Source organism: Aureobasidium pullulans (genome assembly GCF_000721785.1).
Source record: "Aureobasidium pullulans EXF-150 unplaced genomic scaffold scaffold_26, whole genome shotgun sequence".
Taxonomy (NCBI): Eukaryota; Fungi; Ascomycota; class Dothideomycetes; order Dothideales; family Saccotheciaceae; genus Aureobasidium; species Aureobasidium pullulans.
Window position 1 is genome coordinate 243,266 of NW_021941046.1, and position 21,386 is coordinate 264,651.

The following is a 21,386-nucleotide window of genomic DNA, read 5'->3' on the forward strand; positions in this document are numbered from 1 at the left end:
AATAAAGACGGTCGCACAGTTATTCGGTGGTGAACAAGAGACGAGACAGGCACAGGCACAGCACATGTCATTCATAGACGAGTGAGCTTGGGCCACGCCGCTGTGCTGCGTGCATCATCGCCCATGGCCAACACAATCGACATGCTCCATCCGCCATCCATCCACACGTCCAACCTCTTGTAACCAACCCATCTCGACGTCCTCTCCCGGACTGCCATCCAACGTCCGACGCTGCCGTCGACCCTTCACTTTCTCCTCAAGACACCTTCCACCCTTCGCCGCGCCTTAGTCACCACATCCAAACTCCGCATCAATCATGGTATGCCGCCGTCGCCGCCGACTTCACCTCGTCTTCCTATCGTGCTGACCATCATACAGGGTGCGAACCAGTCTGGCCTCGGAGGTGGTCCTCCCGGTCAGGGAGGCGACAACAAGGATAAGAAGGATCCCAAGGTACCTTTGCCTCAATCCATCTGACCTGTCAAGCTCCGTGCTCACTCTGCCCAGAAGGATAAGCCCAAGTACGAGCCTCCGCCACAACCCACTACCCGCATCGGCCGCAAGAAGAGAAAGCAAGCCGGTCCGAATGCCGCCGCCAAACTCCCCTCCATCTACCCTACCGCCCGATGCAAGCTCCGATACCTGCGCATGCAGCGCATTCACGACCACTTGTTGCTAGAGGAGGAATACGTCGAGAACCAGGAAAGACTGCGCAAGGCCAGAGCTGCAAGCGCTCAACAGCCTGCTTCCGCCGGCGCTGACAGCGATGCCCTGGACCGCAACGCCGACGAAAGAAGCCGTGTTGATGACATGAGAGGCAGCCCCATGGGTGTCGGAAACCTCGAGGAGCTCATCGATGATGACCACGCCATCGTATCCTCTGCTACCGGCCCCGAATACTATGTCAGCATCATGTCCTTTGTCGACAAGGATCTGCTCGAGCCCGGCGCAAGTGTTCTTCTTCATCACAAATCCGTTTCTGTTGTTGGTGTCTTGACGGACGATGCCGACCCTCTCGTTTCTGTCATGAAGCTCGACAAGGCCCCTACCGAATCATACGCCGACATTGGTGGTCTGGAACAACAAATCCAGGAAGTCCGTGAAGCCGTCGAGCTGCCTCTGCTCCACCCTGAGCTTTACGAGGAGATGGGTATCAAGCCCCCAAAGGGTGTCATTCTCTACGGTGCTCCCGGTACAGGAAAGACTCTTCTCGCAAAGGCCGTTGCAAACCAAACCAGCGCTACATTCCTCCGTATCGTTGGTAGCGAGCTGATCCAAAAATACTTGGGCGATGGTCCTAGACTCGTGAGACAGCTCTTCCAGGTCGCTGCCGAGCACGCCCCCAGTATCGTCTTCATTGATGAGATTGATGCTGTCGGTACCAAGCGTTACGAGTCCACATCTGGTGGCGAGCGTGAAATTCAACGTACCATGCTTGAGCTTCTGAACCAGCTCGATGGTTTCGATGACCGTGGTGATGTCAAGGTCATCATGGCCACTAACAAGATTGAAACACTGGATCCCGCTCTTATCAGACCTGGTCGTATTGACCGCAAGATTCTCTTCGAGAACCCCGACCGTGAGTTTATTTTCTCTATAATTTAGCCATGTACAAGCAGCTGACTGTTTTATGCAGAAAACACCAAGCGCAAGATCTTCACCCTCCACACATCCAAGATGTCCTTGGCCGAGGACGTCGACCTTGAAGAGTTCATCAATCAGAAGGACGACCTCTCGGGTGCCGATATTCGTGCCATGTGCAGTGAAGCTGGTCTCATGGCACTGAGAGAACGCAGAATGAGAGTCAACATGACCGACTTCAGACAGGCAAGAGAGAGCGTGCTCAAGACCAAGAGCGAGGGCGAACCAGAGGGTCTCTACCTGTAGTTTTGTTTCTTAGCATCCTGGACCAAGTGCACGACCAGTCGTTGTAATACTATAGCATACAATGGGAATCCCATACATGATGATACCAAAAGTTCTCGTGAATTTTCAATGTATTCCAATGTATCCATTCTCTTTTTCGCGTGCCTGAGAAAGAGATCATCGCGGAACGGCAAGAAGCTTCCAACAGCGACTTTCCAAAAGCCGACCTCGGCGTGGTCATCGTCAATTATTGTTGCACCTACAAACCTACGTTCCTTGGGTCAATTGTCTTTCCGAGCTTCTATTCATCCCCGGATATGCTTCGTTAAATCGAAACCCAACTTTGAGATTGAACAAGTGTGTGCGTATCGAGATGCAGTCACACGAGCAGATTGCCTACTTGGGTCCAAAGGCTTCATATACGCATCAGGTACGATACACCACATCTGCTGTTCTGTCGCGCCTCTGGACATGAGAGCGAATTATGGGGTTGGGTCATTGAATGCAATCATACTCTACTCACGTGTTGATACAATGGGCTCCGACATCAATTCGGCTCAAAGAGTCACAACGCCGTCTTAGAACTGGAAGCTCATACATTGACAGGCAACTCTAAGTGCTTTTGATTCCGACAACTATACCTTCTCACCACAAACGACCATTGAAGATGTCTTCTACCAAGTGCAAGCAGGAAAGGCTGCTTATGGTGTCGTCCCATTCGAAAACTCGACCAATGGATCTGTAGTCTTCACACTAGATCTCTTTGCAGACCAGAGTGCGAAACACCCGGATATTGTGGTCTGTGGCGAACGCTATGTTGAAGTACACCACTGTCTACTAGGCCATCCCGCAATTTCTGGGCAGGGACATGCAACCGGGCCGGCCAAGGTACTCCAGGAGGAAACCAAGAGCCCGAGCAGCTCTGGCCATGCTACGCCTATACCAGGCAACCCCAACCCGACAAACTCACGCGCAGCGCCATTGACTTCCCTCTCACATATCAAGAAGCTATATTCGCATCCGCAGGCTTGGGGGCAATGCAAGACTTTCTTATCCTGCTATCTCAAGGGTGTCGAGCGACAGGATGTATCGTCTACTTCCCGAGCAGCAGAGCTCGTAGCGGCAGACGATACACACACATCGGCAGCAATCAGCAGTGGGATCGCGGCACAAATGACTGGTCTGGATTTCCTGGCACGCGATATCGAGGACGAAAAGGATAATGCTACACGCTTTTTCATTATTCGGAGAAGAAGTCTTGAGGACACGTCTCCCTCGTCTGTCACCACTGGAAAGGACGCAGACAACCAACAGAACGCTCGGGCATTCAAGTCGCTGCTTTCGTTCACTGTTTCTCACACCGATGCCGGAGCACTGGCTAATGCCTTGGCTGTTTTTGGATCACACGGTATCAATCTGACCAGCATCAATCCCCGACCAAGCGGAGAGGCACCATGGCATTACATGTTCTTTGTTGAATTCTCAGGCAAGCGAGGCCAGCTCGCCGTCGACGATACACTCAGCGGTCTAGACAAGGTCGTCAGGTCTTGGAGGTGGCTGGGCAGCTGGGAAAATGCTCTGCAGCAAAAGCAATGAAGGATTGTCTGTGGAAAGAAATTAAGGGTATAGAAACAACAAAAATCAAAAATACTTCGGAGTCGAGTCAATGCAACTAGTGCTACATCCAACCCCTGATAAGTCTGCAGGCCACCGTGCCTGCTGTCTCCTCCCGGCGCCGAGATATAAAACGTAAAGAAGAGGAACCCTAACAAGGATGTTCTTGCCATTCAATCTAGCCATGGCATCTCGGAAGAATGCAGCAGAAAGGCATAGAAAGAAAGGGGTGGTTGTTGGAGAGAGGGAAGAAGCCAGAACATGAAAAAAAATAAAACCCATAAAAGCCAGTCATCAATTCCGAAGCCCAAAAGGCAGACAGCGCAACACAAGGTTCAAGAGGTATTTTTTGTCGCTGAGCCCATGCCGACGTCTATGCGACATCCTTCTTTCCCTTCTTCTGTTCGACCTTGAGCAGCAGGGCGCGGTTGATGGACGGAAGCACACCACCAAAGGCGATGGTGGCACGGATCAGAGTGTCGAGCTCCTCGTCACCACGGATGGCGAGCTGCAAGTGACGGGGCGTGATGCGCTTGACCTTGAGATCCTTTGCGGCGTTGCCTGCGAGCTCGAGGACTTCGGCCGTCAGGTATTCGAGGACCGCCGTGACGTAGACGGCCGCCTTTGCGGCGACGCGCATCTTGTTTTGCGAGTGCGACTTGAGAAAACGCTTGACACGACCGCAGGGGAACTGTAGAATACGAGGTCAGTGGTTGGACTCGGGACTCGGGGGTTGACGCGTCATGCATGGGTAGGGAAGGAGGAGGGAGAGGCATACCTGCAGGCCGGCCTTTGCCGAATGCGACTTTTGCGTCTTGCTAGAATCGCCTGCCTTGCCGCCGGTCTTGCCGCCAGTCTTTCCTGCACGTTGAAAGCTCTCGTCAGCAAAGGAGAGCTCTTTCGTCGGACACGCGATGCGATGACGCTGTTTCCGTACCCTTTCCACCCGGCATGTCTGCTTTATGATCCTTTCGCGTGTCTTTTTGAGTTGTTTGATGAAATGCGACCGGTTCTACGCGTGTCTTGGCGTGTTATGAGATTGTTGTCGTGGTTTGGCAAAAGTTGGGTCGTGGAATAGAAAGGCAAACGCGTCGAAGCTGAGAGGGTGGGGGCTCTCTTTCTTGGGATCATCCATCAGCCCAGGGAAACGTTGGCTTTCAGTTGCCAACAAATCCATGATACGATCCGGCCTTGGCGCTTTTGGCTGTGCCTGTGCTTGGGTCCAAAGGTATGCTCGAAGGCAGGAAAGAATGTACGAGGCCGAGTCCTGCCGCTGTTCGCCTCACGCAGGTCTGCCTTGTCGACCTGCCAGTCCTTGTCATAATTCTGTCATCTGTTTACTCGAGGTCAATAGCACAGCCTGTAGCTGCGAGTGTCCTTCACCAAGGCCATGTCCCGGTCTGATACCATATGAAGGCCAAGTGTACAGCGATGGCAGGCCACCTACCTGTTCGGTCAGTGTATACTTGCGTGTATCCTGACTGGTCTTTTGGTTAAACCGTGCTGGAGCCAAACATGCTTTGTTACCGCTTTGTCGGAGCCCGTGAAGCAGACAGGGTCGAGCAGGGTCTGGCCGTGGACAGACTTCGTGCTGCAGCCTGATTGAAGCAACAGATAGATTATGACTGGACATTTCTGAATATCTCCATAGCCTTATAACAGAATATGCATCATATGCCAAGTAATGAGTTGTTTGTATCGCATATCCTTCCACGCAGTTGCTGGCGTTGGAGGCAGCGGGCTTTCATTGCCGATATCTCCCCGGCTTCACCTGTTTCTAGGACAGTATCTTTATCTGTTGCTAAACACATGTGTTCAGCTTGGTATAAGCTGTGACATGCCGTCAGAAAATCATGATCTCGAACGCGTGTTCCAACTCAGGCATGCATTTCGGAGTTTGTTTGCTGGAACCGCTCGGCTTCTGCGGTATGAACATTTACAGCAGCAGAGATGTTGATAGACGTCTCTGAAGGTGTCACTTTACTGTCTCGCAACGAGCTACAGATAACCCAGACCCACTACGGCAGACCAGCACCAGAGAGACCGCTATCAAATTGCTCGAAGTATGCTTCGGTACCATGTGTGCCTTGATTGAGTGCAGTAGAGTTGACCAGATTTAGAAACAGGGTCACCCGCACAGCAAGATCGACTTGGCTGGACTTGGCTGGACATGAATGGATCTGTGGTAATTGACATGGCACACGCTTCGAGCAAGCCTTCAGCAGAATGATGGGAGTGGCAAATGGAGGAAAAGGCTTGCCAAAGTGTAGTAAATTATGATGTTAGGTGGTAGAATACATGTAGTGGATTCAATACTGCAAATTCTGCTCGGATAATGATGGTAGAGACATATTTTGAGGTGACCAGAACATATCAGTGTACAGCATCCAATCATCGAAGTTCCAGTCAAGCATATCAGAGAAGCTGAGATTTGGGACAACATCGCTGTTCAAAGAAGGGGGTGGCTGTTGAGTAGTATTGTCCTCTGTGGTCACATGCATCTTGGTAGCCCGTTGCCCCTTGTTCTTTTTCGGCGTTGGCACGGAGTCCTTCAAGGGAACCACTTTGGCTGAGAAGTCCGAATCTTGGTTGTCCATGATCTTTTTACAGATACTGTAGATCCTTCCACTGCCGGGTCGAGATGGCATGTTGCGACCAAGTGGATGCACTTTGCACAGAAGCATGTCGTACACGAGGAACGTGTGAGTCCATTGAATACCTCCAGTCGTCAGGATCTTCTCCTCGAATAAATTGAGAGCCTTATCTGCAAGCTCAAGACTAGGCTGGACCAGATTGCGCAAGTCTTGCGTCGATATGTCTTTGTCTTCAGTGTTACCCAGCGCCAAGGTACTGGTGAACACCCTTTGGATGTCTGCTCGTACCATGAGTAGGAACTTGAAGCCTTTAGCCGACAGCTCAGAAAGCTTGTCCAAGATAGAGACCGCAGCAGACTTGAAAGCCTGTTTGGAAAAAGTGATATGGGTCTTGGTCACAGCCTGGCGAGCCGCATGGCCATGTAAGATGAGAAGAAACTGCTCCAGTTGGATGTGTAGGAGTGCAACACTTTGATCGTGAGCCGTCAGATCTCTGAGTCTATCACCAGCCCAGTCAGGCAAAGAAGCCAGATTCAACTCAAGCTCCTGTGTGTATGCCAACACTTCGTCATAAGACACCTGATGTAAAGGTTGATTTATCACGGCGATGATCTTCCTTCTCAAACCTCGATTCCGTGAAGACAGACACGTATACGTCATCTTCGTCGACTCGGTCAGCGGTCTGGAAGGCGGCATGATGATTGTCGATTCGTCGAATTCTGTATCGTGCAAGTTTGAGGGAGGCCCGCAATCGCTTGCGATATCCGATGAGATCGGAGGCATGCCCCTGTCAACGGATGTTTGAAGGTCCCACTCAACAATGAATGCCCATATCCTTCTCCTCATTTCGTGCTCAAACGCAGACGAGAGTGTCTTTTTCTGCAACAACTCTGGATCCCTGTGCAATCCTGCAGATATGGCAACCCTCAGCAGGTTACCAGATTCAACCCATCGCCGCTTCATCTTCATTTGATGGGTCTGTTTAGCCACCAGAAGGAGACACTGAACCTGATACCACTGCAAATCAGTGTGCTTGCGACTCGACTGAGCAATCCAAGTTTCGCAAGCGTGAATCAGGCTTATAGCAGTCTCACGAGGAAGCGGACTGTCAGCCCTATATGTTTGCGGTTGCTCTCGAACAAGACATTGGCAACAGGCCATCATCAGGAGTACAACAGCAACAAATCCAGGTTTTGTGTTCAGCGGATCCTGCCACATGATCTCATACTCCCGTTGAAAACTAGGAGCGTGGAGTATCCCCCAGGTACAGTCGATGTTTTCGAAGTACATCCTAACCAGAAGATCAACCTTGATTCGCTCAGGCAAGTAAGACACTAGGGATTCTTGTAACGAAGATACTTCTTGCTTATCCAGTATCTTCTTGACCGCCCGCAGCTTGGCGACATCTCTTCTGCAGCGCACAAGTTCTGGGTTTCGCGAGACCTCCTCGCGGAAGAAGTTGTGGGCATTCTGTGACAAGAATCTAGTCAGTATACTAATGGTTTCCGAGCACGAGTTCCAACTCGTCATTATGTCTTTTGTCCTCACAGCCCACAATCTAACTGCCCAATGACAGGGAAGGGAAAAGTAGGATTGGCTTACAAGAGTCATTGCACTCCTAGCATCAGATGGGCCAAAGTACGTCGTTTTAAATCCCTTGCCTCTGAACAACATTCTCTCCTTCGCGCCGATGTCACTAGTACCGCCTGGCGTATCCAGATTTCCATGGACTTGAGGCGTTGCGATGGAAACTGTTGCAGGAGTAGCGGGGCTCGCGTGAGTAGCTTGCAACCGCTCAATTACGCGTTCTTGATGCAACAGTCTGTTGAACATATCATCCCAAACGTCCCTGCTCACTGTGACGGATTGTTGTCGTGAGACGTATGGCAGACTTGATCGGGTAGAAGCTTGCTGTGAGGGGCTGTCGTCTTCATATGAGCATGGCTTGCCGGCTTTCTCGCACCTTCCGCAAACTGGGACTGATCTGTCGCATTGGACCTTCCTTCGCCGGCAGTCCATACATGATAGAACCTTGCGACGACGCTTTCTGTCAGGCCCAAGATCGCCTTCAGGCGAGCGTTCGTGCTCCATCACTTCGTCGCGTCAACAGATATGATTACAGAAATCAAGATGGCTGGAACCACCATGATCTCGTCGATGGATGTCTGCTGAGGGTCGTCCTAACCGCTTTGGGAGGGGAAACATTCGGCCGAACCGATCGGCCGAATGGATCGCAGTCTTGGGTCAGCTTGAGCTTGTCGCGTTCCTCTTCTTCTACTCGAGTACATTGATTATTGCAAGGAGCGAGTCATTCTTGTTGATATGAACATCGATCACGATATCTCCCATTTCATCGCAGCAGACAACCGCGCCGAAGTGCCTCTTCTTACGCACCCGAAGACGCCGAAAGTTTCGGTTTGTCACTCTGTGTTGGATATCTGTGGAAGGGAGCCACAGCTATCTACCCTACATATCTATCCCATCCACACCGTTCTCAGATACCATATCCTCAGCGTCCTTAAGTGGTTGCTCGGAGCGTGTTGACTTGTTAATTGCAGTGGAGGCAGGTCAACCCGATGTTCCCGTCACCCCAACTCTTTAGGTAAATCTAGCCGTCCGTACCCTGACTTGTACGATGTCGGCGCGCGGAGGTGACGTTATCTTGACGCTATGCTGTTTACAGGAACTCAGTCCGTTATCAACCTTCTATCTTATCGCCTACCCATGGTGGGCTGCCAGGCGCGGGGCAATGGTATGGCCTTGATAAACTGTCCTTGTACTGCTACAGCTGCTCTGTTCTGAGGAAGTATCTCGTGTCTATATAACTGAGCCTTCCTGAGCCGGGATTCGTGCTCATCTTTTGTTCATAGCACGTACTTCCTCTATATCTCTACAAACATATCCTCGAAATTCGACACAATGGTTTTGGAAAGGCTAAAGCAAATGTCGGCACAGTTGACTGGTCAGCTTCCGCCACCTCATCCCCTGGATCCTCTGTCAAGCAGTGAGATCAAGGAGGCTGTGGCTATCGTCCGCAAGGAGTACAACGATGTCTTCTTCAATGCTGTTACTCTTTGGGAGCCCAGAAAGAAGGAAATGATGGCCTGGTTGGCATCACCCGAAACTGTGCAGAGACCTCATCGTGTAGCGGATATTGTTGCAATCGGCAGAGGAAGCAAGGTCTTCGATGGCACTGTCGATCTTGAGGAGAAGAAGGTTCTGAGCTGGGATCTCACGGAGGGTGTTCAGCCACTGGTACGTATATCGTGATCAGGTATGCAGCAAGGGCACCAGGACCGAGCATAATCTCTCACAGTGCTACAGCACAGTTGAGATCTCACTGATGCCACCTTATGCTGCCCATGATCATGGTAAATCAAGCAGATTGCTGACTAGTGCCCAGATTACTATGGAAGATCTGAACACTGTAGAGAAAGTCGTCCGCACGGATCCTAAGGTCATCGAACAATGCGGCATCATTGGAATTCCTCCTCAAGATATGCACAAAGTCTATTGCGATCCTTGGACTATTGGCTACGACGAGAGATTCGGAAGCAACGTCCGTCTTCAACAAGCATTGATGTACTACCGCCCTCACCCCGATGACAGCCAGTACACATATCCTCTGGACTTCTGTCCCATTTTCAACGCGGATACCCAAGAGATCATCCATATCGACATCCCTAAGGTCAGAAGACAGCTCAATCAAGCACCACCTAGCAATTTCCATGGCGAAGCTATCGAAAAGGAAATTGGTCTTAGGACAGACGTGAAGCCTATCGAGATTACACAGCCACAAGGTGTGTCTTTCGAGATGGATGGACGTACTATCAAGTGGCAAAACTGGTCTGTTCACATTGGATTCAACTATCGCGAGGGACTCGTCTTGAGCAACATCAGTTTCAACGACAGAGGCAACGTCAGACCCGTATTCTACAGAATGTCTCTTGCTGAGATGGTAGTGCCGTATGGTAACCCAGAACACCCTCATCAGCGCAAGCATGCATTTGACCTGGGGGAGTATGGTGCTGGTTACATGACCAACAGCTTGTCGCTCGGCTGCGACTGCAAGGGTGCTATCCATTACATGGACGCTGAGTTCGTCAACAGAGCGGGTGATGCTCAGACCATCAAGAATGCTATCTGTATTCATGAAGAGGATGCTGGCATCCTATTCAAGCACACCGACTTCCGTGACGAATCATGCACGGTAACTCGAGGCCGCAAGCTCATCATCTCGCAAATCTTCACCGCCGCCAACTACGAATACTGTGTCTACTGGATCTTCATGCAGGACGGTACGATCCAGCTTGAGATCAAGCTGACCGGTATCCTGAACACATACGCTCTCAACCCTGGCGAGTCAGCTGCTCCTTGGGGCACTGAAGTATACCCCGGAGTCAATGCACAGTAAGTCTCTATAACTCCTGTGACCAAGCACGAATTGCTAATATCAATTATAGCAACCACCAGCACCTGTTCTGCTTACGTCTAGACCCTAATATCGATGGACCAAGCAACACTATTTTCCAAGCCGATGCAGTGCGTGGAGATGGCGAAGTCGGTAGCGCAGAGAACTACTACGGCAACGCTTTCTACGCCAAAAAGACGGCGCTGACAACCCCTGCCACTGGTATGAGCGACTATGATGGCAACACCAGCCGTACCTGGGACATGGCAAATACCAGCAAGATCAACCCCTACTCAAAGAAGCCTGTTTCTTACAAGCTGGTCAGCAGAGAAGTGCCTCCACTCTTGCCCAAGGAAAACAGTCTTGTCTGGAAGAGAGCCGGGTTTGCCAGACACGCTGTCCACGTCACCAAGTACTCGGATGATCAAATCCACCCTGCAGGCCGCCACGTTCCCCAAACGTCTGGCGAGCCTTCGCAAGGTATTCCTGCCTGGATTTCTGCCGAGCCAGAGGCAAATCTGGAACAGGAGGATGTCGTACTTTGGCACACATTTGGTCTGACGCATTTCCCTGCTCCCGAGGACTATCCCATCATGCCAGCCGAGCCCATGACCGTGTTGCTCCGACCTCGCAACTTCTTCACCCAAAATCCTTGTATGGATGTGCCGCCTAGCTACTCAAGCACACCCACACAGATGGCAGCGGGCAAGAGTGGTATCAAAGGAGTCGTTGACAATATTAGCAGGCTGGCATTTGGCGAAAAAACCAAGGCAGGAAGTAACGATTGCTGTGGCAAGTAGGATTGACAGATTCGAAAGATTGAAGGTGTATTGTATTCTCGAATCCTTTTTGTTCGACCTTGTTACAAAGCAGATGGAGTTATCATGTTCAAATTTTGCCATACGCACCCGCTTGAGTATTGTCGAATTTGTGAGTCTTCGATCAGGTGTGACCATTGCTTAGTGTCCAAGCATCAATATCGATACGGGGATTGATATGCAAACGAGAGGATGATGGTGTGTACAGAACATGTGGCTTATGATCTAAAGGTGTACAAGAAATGCGTATCGTCGTAAAAGGAGGTAATTGGGTAATGAGAGAGGAGACACTGAAAAGCGAGAAACGAAAAGAACTGGGGTTCAATATGTCACCTTGCGGCTACAATTCGTGAGACGCGTCATGCATTAGAGAAAGATGGACTTCCCAATGCTCCAAACCTTTGACCTCGCCCTCCTCTGAATCTTTTAGGCAAGCAAAATAGCAAAAAGGCCATGTCGAAATGGCCAGCCCTCCCCAAGTATCGCCATACGCCTAGACACCGTAACAACCGCTAAAGACGAAGCTCGCCGACCGATGGCTTATGATAGACATTTACTATTTGGCGTACTGAAAATTGCCGAAGACACCGCCTGCTGGAGTTAGCGAGCCATGCTGAGAAAAATGGGTAGGCCCTGGCGTACCGGATATGGCAGCATGAGAGGTAGTCGGAGTACTCGGTGCTTGGTGGGTAGTGGGTGTGTGGCCTGTATGGAAGTTGAGAGAGCCATTCGTTTGTGGGGTCTGGTGGCCCTGACTTTGGAGGAACTCATCCCTAAAAGCAGCACTTGCTGGGGGACCAACGCCATGCAGACCGTAGATTTGATCTGCCAATTCGAGCGGCGCGTGACCGTCGAAGATTTTATTGCGCATAGCCCAGAAGACGGAGCCGGTCAACCAAGCATCAGAGCCACCAGTGTGAGGAGCACCCTGACGCACGCATCCAAGCTCTTCTGCCAAGTCTTGCAAGCCGGACTTCTGACCCAGGGTGTTGATTACAGTAGAGGCGGTAGGACTGAGACGGTTTTGCGGCGCAAGGGTACGCTGAGCATGTCGTAACAGGAATTTGATGTCCCATAGCTTGGGGAAGTAGATGTTGACGAGATCGCGGAACTCTGATTCGTTCTCAGGCAGTGGGGCGTTGGTCAGTAACTTGATCAGATAGCCGAAGTCGTAGCCCGAGTGGAAGGATAGCCAATTGACGTCGTCAACAAAGGTCAAGCCCGACGTAGTCAGAGCGGCACCGAAGGCATTGAGATCGATGCCTTGTTCTTGATGTTTGGCAAAGTCGAGGCCGGCCTTTTTGAGGAGCTCGATGGAGCCTTCTGCGTACATGTCATGGTCGAGAGAGAAGCGGAAGTTGAAAGACCAGGTGCAGGGACACACGACCAGGTTGTTAGGCTGCTTGGGAAAGAGGGATGGGTCGGGTTGCTGAGGAGGAAGTTCGCCGTCTGCAGTCCAGATGGTAATGCCCAATTGGATTGGTTTGAGGAGATCGACGTTGCAACGGAGCGTTTGGTAGTGATACGAGGCCTTGTTCTCGAAATTACCGATGGGTCGCGCGACGATGCCAGGAAACTCGGCGTCCTGCGTGACGTGGTATTAGCAAGACACGAACGGAGGCAGAGGTGGGAAGCAGGTGGTAACATACCATGCTCACGTAGGGATACTTGGTGATGAGCTGTCGCAGTAGTACCATCTCGTGCTCGAGGTTGTGTGCCCAGACTTCGCGTATCCTTCCTGCCAGACCTGACTTGATGCCCAGTTGAGCGGCCTCAGCCTGATGTGCCTGCTGCTGTTGGAGGGCAGCGCCATGTGCAAAGCCCCGATATGCAGCCTCACTGCCCAGTCCTGTACCTCCGCCTACTCCAGCTCCAGCATTCGGGCCAGCTAGGGCGCCCGCACTGGCGTGGGCGCTCTGCAGAGCGGCTGCATTGGTGGTCGGAGGAATGAAACCGTTCGCCGAGGCGTAGTTTGAGGGCCGCGTCAAGGGTTGCGGCAGGGAGTGCTGTTGTTGTTGATAATGCGGCAGCTGCTGAATCGAGTGTGCCGGGTTGTTGAACTGTATGAAGGGATTGGATGGATGGCTCGCATGGTTCATGCGCCCAACTGCTGGCGGCATTGTAGACGGCGCACTGCTGACCGACGGTGATGGATTCGTCTAGGAGTGGAGAAGTCGGCTCGAGGGCGTGGAAATGAGTGAATGCGTTGGGTATTGTATGTGTCTGGTAGCTCGAGCAGGGTATTGCACCTCAGGGCCAAGGTGGTCGACCGTCGATGAGGATCACGACGCGGGCACGGAAGTAGCCGCTCTACCACTTGAACGTCGCGAGCTGTGTCGCATCCACTCTCGACTCGACCAACACACATCGCCCGACCACAAAACATGGCTCCTCGTCCCAATCTCACTGGTTTCGACCCTCAAAAGTTTGCTGCCGCCTCGGGCCAGCCTAGAAACGACCCCTGGGCCAGATAGTACGTCTACACCCACAGTCACCCACAGTCACCCACTCCCGTCTCTGACCATGTCCCGACAGCGAGGCCTGGAGATACACTGGTCCCTTTTCGCGCTGGAACAGATTCAAGGGCTCTTTCCCCGGTCTCGGAATCGCTACTGTCGCCTTTGCCGGATACCTCGCCTACGAAGCCGTCTTCCTTAACGACGACCACGCCCACGCCCACGGCGATGCTCACGGCAATGACCACCATTGATCTTCCCTTCGCTCTTTCACCTTTATTATTCGGGCGTTAGGGGGATCCGACATCAACTTTACAAGCATTTTCCACAAGGCACACGCAAGATGTTGAAACGAGGAAGACATTGGTTGCCTCTGCCATAATCATATCCAATCGCGCCAGCTCGATCATGCCACGAGATTTCCACTCCTGCTCTACTCATCTGAGCCGTTGCGATCAGTTTCTGGAAATGCTCAAAGGGAGCGCTTGCCTGTACATATAGAGCATCATCCAGGCCCCACAAGGCGCTGACCAAAATGTCATGCACAACATCACCCATATATCCCCAGGCCTTTACCAAAGCAATCATTTTGTTGACTACAAGGGGCGCGCTTTGTCTTGATGTTCTGATGACCATCATCTCGTCAAGCATTGGTCCACCTAGGTGTGCAGACGTACGGTAGTCAATGGCTGCTTTTTGTGCACCGTGATTCTTGACTTGATGTTATCAGTACCTGTAATTCTTTGCCGCTGCTGGCACGCCTGGTTGGAAGCGTCAATCACACTCGAGTATACTCGTAGTGCCATCAGAATGACCTGAGTATGCACTGCTTTCAAGCCCACTATGGAGCGATCTGACACACGAATCGTTATCGTGACATGTTATCGCGGAAGCTAGTCATTAGCGGCTGCCCCACTCCAATGACGAGCCTCGGTGTTGATGCATCGCAAAGCGCGTCTGTTGCAGCATTGCAGAAGGTGCATGCTAGTCGGCCATGGCACCGCCGCCTTCCTTCGCAGATGACCCAGATCCAAAGACACAGCAATCAACCATGCCGCGTGTCTACCCCCCGATCGAGGGAAGGCAGTCCGGTTCCGGCTTGTCTCCATCGCTCATAGAAAGTGTTGCTGGTTTCAGCGCCGGAATTATTTCTACTTTGGTAGTTCATCCTTTCGATGTCGTCAAAACGCGCCTACAGGGTGTGTCTTACCTCGAGCATCTGGAAGTCTGGTCGCTTGCTAAATTCGGTCCTATACAGTGGATCCAAGTACTAGCAGTCACCTTGGAGACTCGGTGCGGATAGTGAAGAACATAATCAGAAATGAGGGTGGTTACTCTGCATTGTACCGCGGCCTCATGCCTAACATGGTCGGCAACTCTGTCAGTTGGGCATTATACTTCCTATGGTATGATACATCGAGTCCTCCCTCGTTGATATGTGCTAATTGCGCCCTTTTAGGTATGGCAACATCAAGGACTTGATCAAGACTGCTCGCGGAAATCCAGATGTCCTCACCTCATACGACTACTTCTTTGCCTCGGGCTTCTCAGGCATCCTGACCGCCCTCTGCACCAACCCGATATGGGTCATCAAGACACGCATGCTATCCACTTCGCGCGATGCACCCGGAGCATACAAGTCGATTCGACAAGGAACATCACACCTGTGGAAGACAGAGGGGCTCAAGGGGTTTTATCGCGGGCTGGTACCATCTCTGTTTGGAGTCAGCCATGGCGCCATTCAGTTCATGGCTTATGAACAACTCAAGAATCACTGGAGCACAAGTCGTGGTGGCAGGGAGAACCTCACCAACCTGGACTTTCTGTTACTCAGCGCTGCGAGCAAGATGTTTGCTGGTAGCGTCACATATCCTTATCAGGTCGTCAGAGCCCGTCTGCAGACCTATGATGCCGACTCGCGTTACAAGGGTGTGAGAGATGTTGTCAAACAGGTCTTCCGCAAAGAGGGTATCAAAGGGTTCTACAAGGGGTATGCATTTCGTGCCTGTTCTTGATGTGTCAGCTGCTGACTCAAAGTTCCAGCCTTGGACCAAACATAGTACGTGTCCTGCCGTCCACTTGCGTAACTTTCCTGGTTTACGAAAACACCAAATTCTACCTTCCGCGCTTCTATGAATCGTACGAGAAGATTCAAGGCGGCGACTGAGATGCATAAGGGGTCCCACGAACTATTCTCAACCTCACTGTCACCGGACTCTACCTGACATCGCCTCGCTTTTGTAAAGTATGCAGCTTTGACACGTGGTGAAACACAGCATGTCGCCGGCTTCGCCTCGCCTCAAGACATTTGTGTGGTCAAAGTATTGCTATACAAAAGCTGATAAGAAGATTTTCGCTGATCAGCAGCAAGTCAGGTTGGGGGCGGAAAACCAGATCGCTAGCCAGCAAGGCAAGCGACACAACATGACATCGAAAAAGGTGGCTAGTAGAAGCATAGAAGCATAGAAGCTGGAGTGAAGTGCGTAGAACAACCCGCCACGGGCAAGCATGTGGTTCACGAAATGTGTTGTTGAAATTGAGCAAATTCGCCATGAAGCTGGCTTTGTGTAAAAACGGGAGATGTGATGGGCTCGCTTGACGGACAGAAAGAATAAAGAAGATATACTCGAGTATGTAACACGACTCTTGGCACCGAGATGATTGTGAACGGGTGTCCTCTCGCAGCTGCTCCCCCACAAACATCAAGGACTCTTCCCCTTGTTCGAACATACTTACCAAGTCAATCCCACAAGCCCTAGACACAGAAAATGGAGGGACCAGACACCTTTGTACAGCTACCGCTGGCCATCGACCCCAACACCAAGGCCATCTCGTCATCCTCATCATCAGGCGCACTCGAAGCCGAATTGGCCGCTCTCAACTCGCTCCACCGCTCCTTCGTCGTAGACCTTGAAGGACCCATGGGCGTCCCACCACCACCCGTCCCTGTCAACCCCAAGCGATCAGCACAAATCACAAAGCTCAAGGAGACCGGTAACGCATCGTTCAAGAAGGGCGCATACCCAGATGCCGTCCGCATGTACGGCCTCGCCATCGACATGGCTGCAAAGCGTCCTCTCTGGGAACCCGCCGGCCTTGTGCGCGAAGAACTGAGTCAACTGTATAACAACCGTGCTCAAGCCTTCATGGCCCAGCAAATGTGGCCCGAAGCCGCCCTCGACGCCTTTTGCAGCACCGAACTCAAGAAGGTCGCCAACACCAAGGGATGGTACAGACGCACGACTGCTCTCAAGGAACAGGGTCGCCTCGACGAAGCTCTCGACGTCATCAAAGAGGCTATTGACTTCGAGTCTGCTGGTCCAGACAAGGAGGGTGTGGAAACCCTCGCTAAGCTCTTGAACGAAATCGAGACCGCCCTGGAGAAGAAGACCGCTGCCTGACCACCTGCGTCAAGGACAGTTGCCTGTACTACGACGATTGATTGCTTGTTGGATATGCATGGCGTTGGGGCGCAGAACATTGGAGGCTAGAAGCCTTTTGCATTTCGAGGCGTTGAGAAGTGTTTTTAAGAGGTGAAAGACATATGGGGAACGGCACGCAACAACTCTGTGTCTGCATCTTGCACGGCAAATATCAGGACACCTGCTATCGAGGCATGTGAAGAATGTCTGTATTCGCCAACCATCCTGCGACTTTCAAGAGATACCCAAATTCCTACATGCTTGCATGCCACTTCTCCCACAATCTCACTCCCTACACTATGAATACAAGAGTTTGGTGTTATGTTTGTATGTTTGGCGCAGAGGCTCTTCTCCAACACGGAGGTTGTCGCAGTCACTCTTTGTCTGGAAAGCGATATACATGCCTGGAACAGGACCAAGCGCAATGATAGCCAAACCAGGAAAGTGCTCGTATAGGTTTAGTCGTCGTTCGAATCCACGGCTCGGTGAAGGATCTCAGAGAATGGGTCGTCGTATCGATTTACCGCCGGGAAGGTCACGAGGCGCCTTGCAGATGCGATTGAGAAATGGTATATTGCGATGCAGCCCCCTCTATTTGTACTGCTGAAACCGATGTCCATAAAGTATCCATGCGAGACGAGATCTTGAAACGCGTTTCATAAGAGCTGATGCGAGACATAATCGACGTGTAGATCAACCCCGGACCGCTCCCTAACACGGAGATCCCGACTGTTGCACATCGCCTTTGAGGAGGATGATACTTGCAGCCATCAATGCTGTGTGCTCCGTATCATATAGCCCTTGCCCAAGGCTAACTTGCCATGTTTCGAGAAGTCTCCATATGCGCGCGACACAACAACAAGGCAATTGAATCGATCGCACAAGTCGGCTGCAACAAATGGCTGGTCGGCCAAGCCGGATGCTCTGGTGGCGCCTCGTGGTCCCTAGCCAACGGCCCGTAGATCGCCTAGCATGGCTCAATCAACACGATTGACATCCACTCATGAGCCTCAGATCTGTATTAATATAACTAGCTGAGACGTACTTTCGGTGAGACCATAGTTTTATTACGAGTTCCCTCCAGAATCTGCAGCTTGTCAATGGTGCCAGCCCTAAACTTGTTTTCTGTCTGCCGTGTTGGAAAAGTGCTATCTTCCAACTACTTCAACCCAAGTCCCTCCTTCTTGCTTGTCGAGGAGCTCTATACCGTGTGACTGGATATATTCTCTCGCTCGGGTGCCTATCCGCCATGTGGATTCCTCAAAATGCCGTTCACAAGTTGAAGATTGCTCTTCATCTTCTCCAAGCAATCCTTACTTTCATCACAGGATGCATGACGCTGGCGATTTTGACGGAGAAAGGAAATCACGATAGTCGCGTACAATGGTGTTTTGCTTTAGTGAGTCTCAAGTGTGCTTATGTGTATCGAAGTATAGACTAATGCTTCGCAGTGTTTTCTTACAATGCCTGCTTTAATGTATCAGGTCATAGTTCCTTGCTGGACAAGGCTATGGCGCCTGGCTAATCCCTACATCTTCATCGCAATCGACTCTGTATTTACTGTTCGTAGCTACCTCGTTGACAACAGACTTGGGATTCCAGATGCTGACAGACAGAACAGATTTTCTGGATATCGGCGTTCGCGTCAACATGTGCCTGGACAGCGAAAGGCATGCAACAAGGAGCTGCTGACAAGAAGCTAAGCGCAAGTTCTGCATCTTGTTCGACTTTTGCATTTGGGTCAACATCAATCTGCAACCTAGCGAAAGCCGCGACGGGCCTCGGAGTAACACTCTGGTTAGTCTATTCTCTTGACGCTGACAAGAATGTCTGGCTGATTGTATTAGCATTCTCTTTTTGGCTGCAGCAGTCATCTCCGGAATCGATGCGTTCAAGTTCTGGAGGTCAGGGATCGTACGCACACAACCAGAAATCTATGGCCAGACGCCTTCTCGCGCTTCGTCACCGGATGGCAAGGACGAATGGTCGATCAGCACAGATGATCTCCACGGCGCAAAGTATGCTTCTGATACCTACCAAGGTTGGGCACAAGATCATCAACCAGCTTTCGTGGAATCAGACACGATGGAGGGACGTCACCCTGGACGACACGTCAGCTGCGCCAGTGCGAAGACGATACCTTATGAGAGAGACCTGACTCCCAGCGCCATGAGCCCCACAGTAACAGAGGACCGATACACGGGTATCTTCCCACCATCAACGCCAAACTACAGCTTCTCGAAGGAATAGAGACATGGAGCCATGAAGAATGAACCAAGTGGTGAATTTGAAATCGATCAGAGAGGTCTCTAGCAGAAATAAACAGGATGCTTTTACGAATTCGATAAATATCAGTCAAACATACATTGCTCATATTTCCCACATGTCCGTGTCAATAAATCTTGGATGAACTCATTGGTTGACGGGCACGTATTTTGCGTTGACTGTCCCCTAGTTGAGCAGCAGGAGACAAAAATGGTAGGTCCAAAATGAAAAGGTTACAATTTCCAGTGAACCACCGAACCACCTTAGTGTACTTGACGGCAAATGGCAGATTGATGCATGTGGGCAATAATGGGTTGGTGACCCTGACTTGCAGGAGTGCGGGGTTGCCTGGACTTCAAAGTTCAAAGCTTCGCGCCTGCCGTTGACAGAACTGACATCAGACTCGCGGCCTCCTTCTTGAACAACGATCCGTACACAACATCCACGTTACACGATATCGCTCTCACAAGATGTCGGCCAAGATCCAGAAGACGCTTGCGCGACAGCAAGAAAAGTAAAGAGTCCGGTTCATCCAGAAATCACACGACGCTGACGCCATCTCTAGGGTCAAGGAAGGCCAATTCTATGAAGCTCATCAGCAGCTGCGCGTCATCGCATCTCGTTACACCAAGTCGAGCGACTGGGCCTCCGCAGTAGACCTGCTCTCGTCGGGCGCATCTATGCTCCTCAAGGCCGGACAGGGAGCATCCGGAGGCGACCTATGCATGTTTCTCATGGATGTTTACGGCAAGGCTGAGCTGAAGCCCGACACGACAAACAAAGCACGCTTGCTGAGCCTACTACGCGAATTTCCCGATGGAGAACCGACGAGAAAGAGATTTGCTGGAGAAGTCATTGGGTAGAAACGTCGGCCTCAGCTTCATGCATCAATTAGCTGACTTTGCCGCAGATGGTCGTCGAAGTTGGGAGAATATCCTGCTGGAGACCCCGAGCTTCACCATGTCATAGGCACACTTTATGCCCAGGGTACGTCTCCATTGGACATCAAACGGAACGAATGAATGGCTGACACACGAACAGATGGTGAGGCCATCGAAGCAGAAAAGCATCTCACACTCGGAACCTCAGACTCGCCAGCAGCCTTCTCCGCCCTCGAATACGACTGGTACACCTCAGACGAGCCCTCGACTGCTCCTCTTTACGCTGCCCGCGCTGTCTTCCCCTATCTCCTGGTTGGCAATCTTCGTGCTGCAAACAAGGCCTTTCTGCTCTTCACATCGAAGCTGTCATCCTCAAATCCTGGTCTTGGTGTTCAAGAAGTTGGCTCCGCCTCATCCGACCTACGCGTATACCCCAGCCTTCCACTGCTAAATTTCCTGGGTCTTTTGTTGCTGGCCATCGAGAAAGGATCCGCCGACGTTTTCAAACAACTCAAGAGCCACTACGCCTCTTACATCAAGGATGCTGGAAACTGGGATGAAGCGCTTGCTCAGGTTGGAGAAATGTATTTCGGCATCAAGATCCCTAGCCAGAGCAATCCCTTGTTTGACATGATGAGTTCGTTCATGGGAGGAGGCGGCTCAGGAAACCAGAAACCTGCAAGTAGAAGGGTAGAAGCTGCACCAGCGCCTGCTCCTGCACTGGACTGAGACTGCTCTCGTTCATCTGCTCACGGTCTCCTTAAGCAAATAGATATGGCTTTTTTCCATTCATCAGCGTACATACCATCCCCGAAGACTCCCCGTCAGCTATACATCTTTGTTACCATCGGACCGGAGCATGAATGTGTGACCGGCTCTTATTAATAACCGGATCGACCACAATCGTTTGTTGTGACACCAGTTAATAGCCTTCATAGTATTCACGGTCAGGCTCTCTTTGACCCAAAGGCTGATGCGCGAAGTCTTACAAACTCCTTGTCCTGTGGTTTAACATCCAAGCCTTGAAGAGCTTTAAAGTTGCAAGGCGAGGGACGTAAT

The 21,386-nt window shown here is 51.3% G+C and overlaps 11 protein-coding genes across 11 annotated transcripts; 8 read left to right on the forward strand and 3 right to left on the reverse strand.

Annotated features, from left to right (window-relative positions):
- The first annotated feature begins 53 nt into the window (after positions 1–53).
- M438DRAFT_349033 (26S protease regulatory subunit 4) lies at positions 54–1,974 on the forward strand. The gene is made up of 4 exons (XM_029906295.1): positions 54–319; positions 379–453; positions 508–1,579; positions 1,637–1,974. Exons 1-4 carry the CDS (start codon positions 317–319, stop codon positions 1,885–1,887), a joined length of 1,401 nt encoding a protein of 466 aa, XP_029756475.1. The 5' UTR covers positions 54–316; the 3' UTR covers positions 1,888–1,974.
- A 265-nt stretch (positions 1,975–2,239) lies between these two features.
- M438DRAFT_326681 (PDT-domain-containing protein) lies at positions 2,240–3,462 on the forward strand (the record flags this gene model as incomplete). The annotated part of the gene is made up of 2 exons (XM_029903135.1): positions 2,240–2,296; positions 2,473–3,462. 2 exons carry the CDS (start codon positions 2,240–2,242, stop codon positions 3,460–3,462), a joined length of 1,047 nt encoding a protein of 348 aa, XP_029756476.1.
- A 391-nt stretch (positions 3,463–3,853) lies between these two features.
- Positions 3,854–4,433, reverse strand: M438DRAFT_339090 (histone-fold-containing protein; the record flags this gene model as incomplete). The annotated part of the gene is made up of 3 exons (XM_029904186.1): positions 3,854–4,171; positions 4,259–4,341; positions 4,418–4,433. 3 exons carry the CDS (start codon positions 4,431–4,433, stop codon positions 3,854–3,856), a joined length of 417 nt encoding a protein of 138 aa, XP_029756477.1.
- A 1,295-nt stretch (positions 4,434–5,728) lies between these two features.
- Positions 5,729–8,210, reverse strand: M438DRAFT_408896 (uncharacterized protein). The gene is made up of 2 exons (XM_029909984.1): positions 7,677–8,210; positions 5,729–7,544 (listed from the first exon to the last, which is right to left on the reverse strand). The coding sequence occupies exons 1-2, from the start codon at positions 8,163–8,165 to the stop codon at positions 5,790–5,792; spliced, it is 2,244 nt and encodes a 747-aa protein (XP_029756478.1). The 5' UTR covers positions 8,166–8,210; the 3' UTR covers positions 5,729–5,789.
- A 621-nt stretch (positions 8,211–8,831) lies between these two features.
- On the forward strand, positions 8,832–11,285 carry M438DRAFT_326692 (uncharacterized protein; the record flags this gene model as incomplete). Its single annotated transcript, XM_029903136.1, has 3 exons — positions 8,832–9,329; positions 9,478–10,484; positions 10,538–11,285. Exons 1-3 carry the CDS (start codon positions 8,994–8,996, stop codon positions 11,283–11,285), a joined length of 2,091 nt encoding a protein of 696 aa, XP_029756479.1. The 5' UTR covers positions 8,832–8,993.
- Positions 11,286–11,859: 574 nt separating this feature from the next.
- On the reverse strand, positions 11,860–13,402 carry M438DRAFT_281966 (ribonuclease H-like protein; the record flags this gene model as incomplete). The annotated part of the gene is made up of 2 exons (XM_029901276.1): positions 11,860–12,888; positions 12,953–13,402. 2 exons carry the CDS (start codon positions 13,400–13,402, stop codon positions 11,860–11,862), a joined length of 1,479 nt encoding a protein of 492 aa, XP_029756480.1.
- A 283-nt stretch (positions 13,403–13,685) lies between these two features.
- M438DRAFT_349039 (uncharacterized protein) lies at positions 13,686–14,190 on the forward strand (the record flags this gene model as incomplete). Its single annotated transcript, XM_029906296.1, has 2 exons — positions 13,686–13,776; positions 13,839–14,190. Coding segments are annotated over 2 exons (266 nt in total), but the record flags the coding sequence as incomplete, so codon positions are not given.
- A 93-nt stretch (positions 14,191–14,283) lies between these two features.
- On the forward strand, positions 14,284–16,375 carry M438DRAFT_349040 (mitochondrial carrier). Its single transcript, XM_029906297.1, has 4 exons — positions 14,284–14,958; positions 15,018–15,165; positions 15,219–15,749; positions 15,803–16,375. Exons 1-4 carry the CDS (start codon positions 14,754–14,756, stop codon positions 15,924–15,926), a joined length of 1,008 nt encoding a protein of 335 aa, XP_029756482.1. The 5' UTR covers positions 14,284–14,753; the 3' UTR covers positions 15,927–16,375.
- A 152-nt stretch (positions 16,376–16,527) lies between these two features.
- Positions 16,528–17,160, forward strand: M438DRAFT_281912 (uncharacterized protein; the record flags this gene model as incomplete). The annotated part of the gene is made up of 1 exon (XM_029901271.1): positions 16,528–17,160. The coding sequence occupies one exon, from the start codon at positions 16,528–16,530 to the stop codon at positions 17,158–17,160; it is 633 nt and encodes a 210-aa protein (XP_029756483.1).
- A 1,270-nt stretch (positions 17,161–18,430) lies between these two features.
- Positions 18,431–19,431, forward strand: M438DRAFT_282134 (uncharacterized protein; the record flags this gene model as incomplete). The annotated part of the gene is made up of 4 exons (XM_029901287.1): positions 18,431–18,580; positions 18,633–18,743; positions 18,803–18,978; positions 19,029–19,431. The coding sequence occupies 4 exons, from the start codon at positions 18,431–18,433 to the stop codon at positions 19,429–19,431; spliced, it is 840 nt and encodes a 279-aa protein (XP_029756484.1).
- Positions 19,432–19,919: 488 nt separating this feature from the next.
- Positions 19,920–20,990, forward strand: M438DRAFT_240584 (DUF410-domain-containing protein; the record flags this gene model as incomplete). The annotated part of the gene is made up of 4 exons (XM_029899525.1): positions 19,920–19,960; positions 20,012–20,305; positions 20,357–20,433; positions 20,488–20,990. Coding segments are annotated over 4 exons (915 nt in total), but the record flags the coding sequence as incomplete, so codon positions are not given.
- Positions 20,991–21,386: the final 396 nt, after the last annotated feature.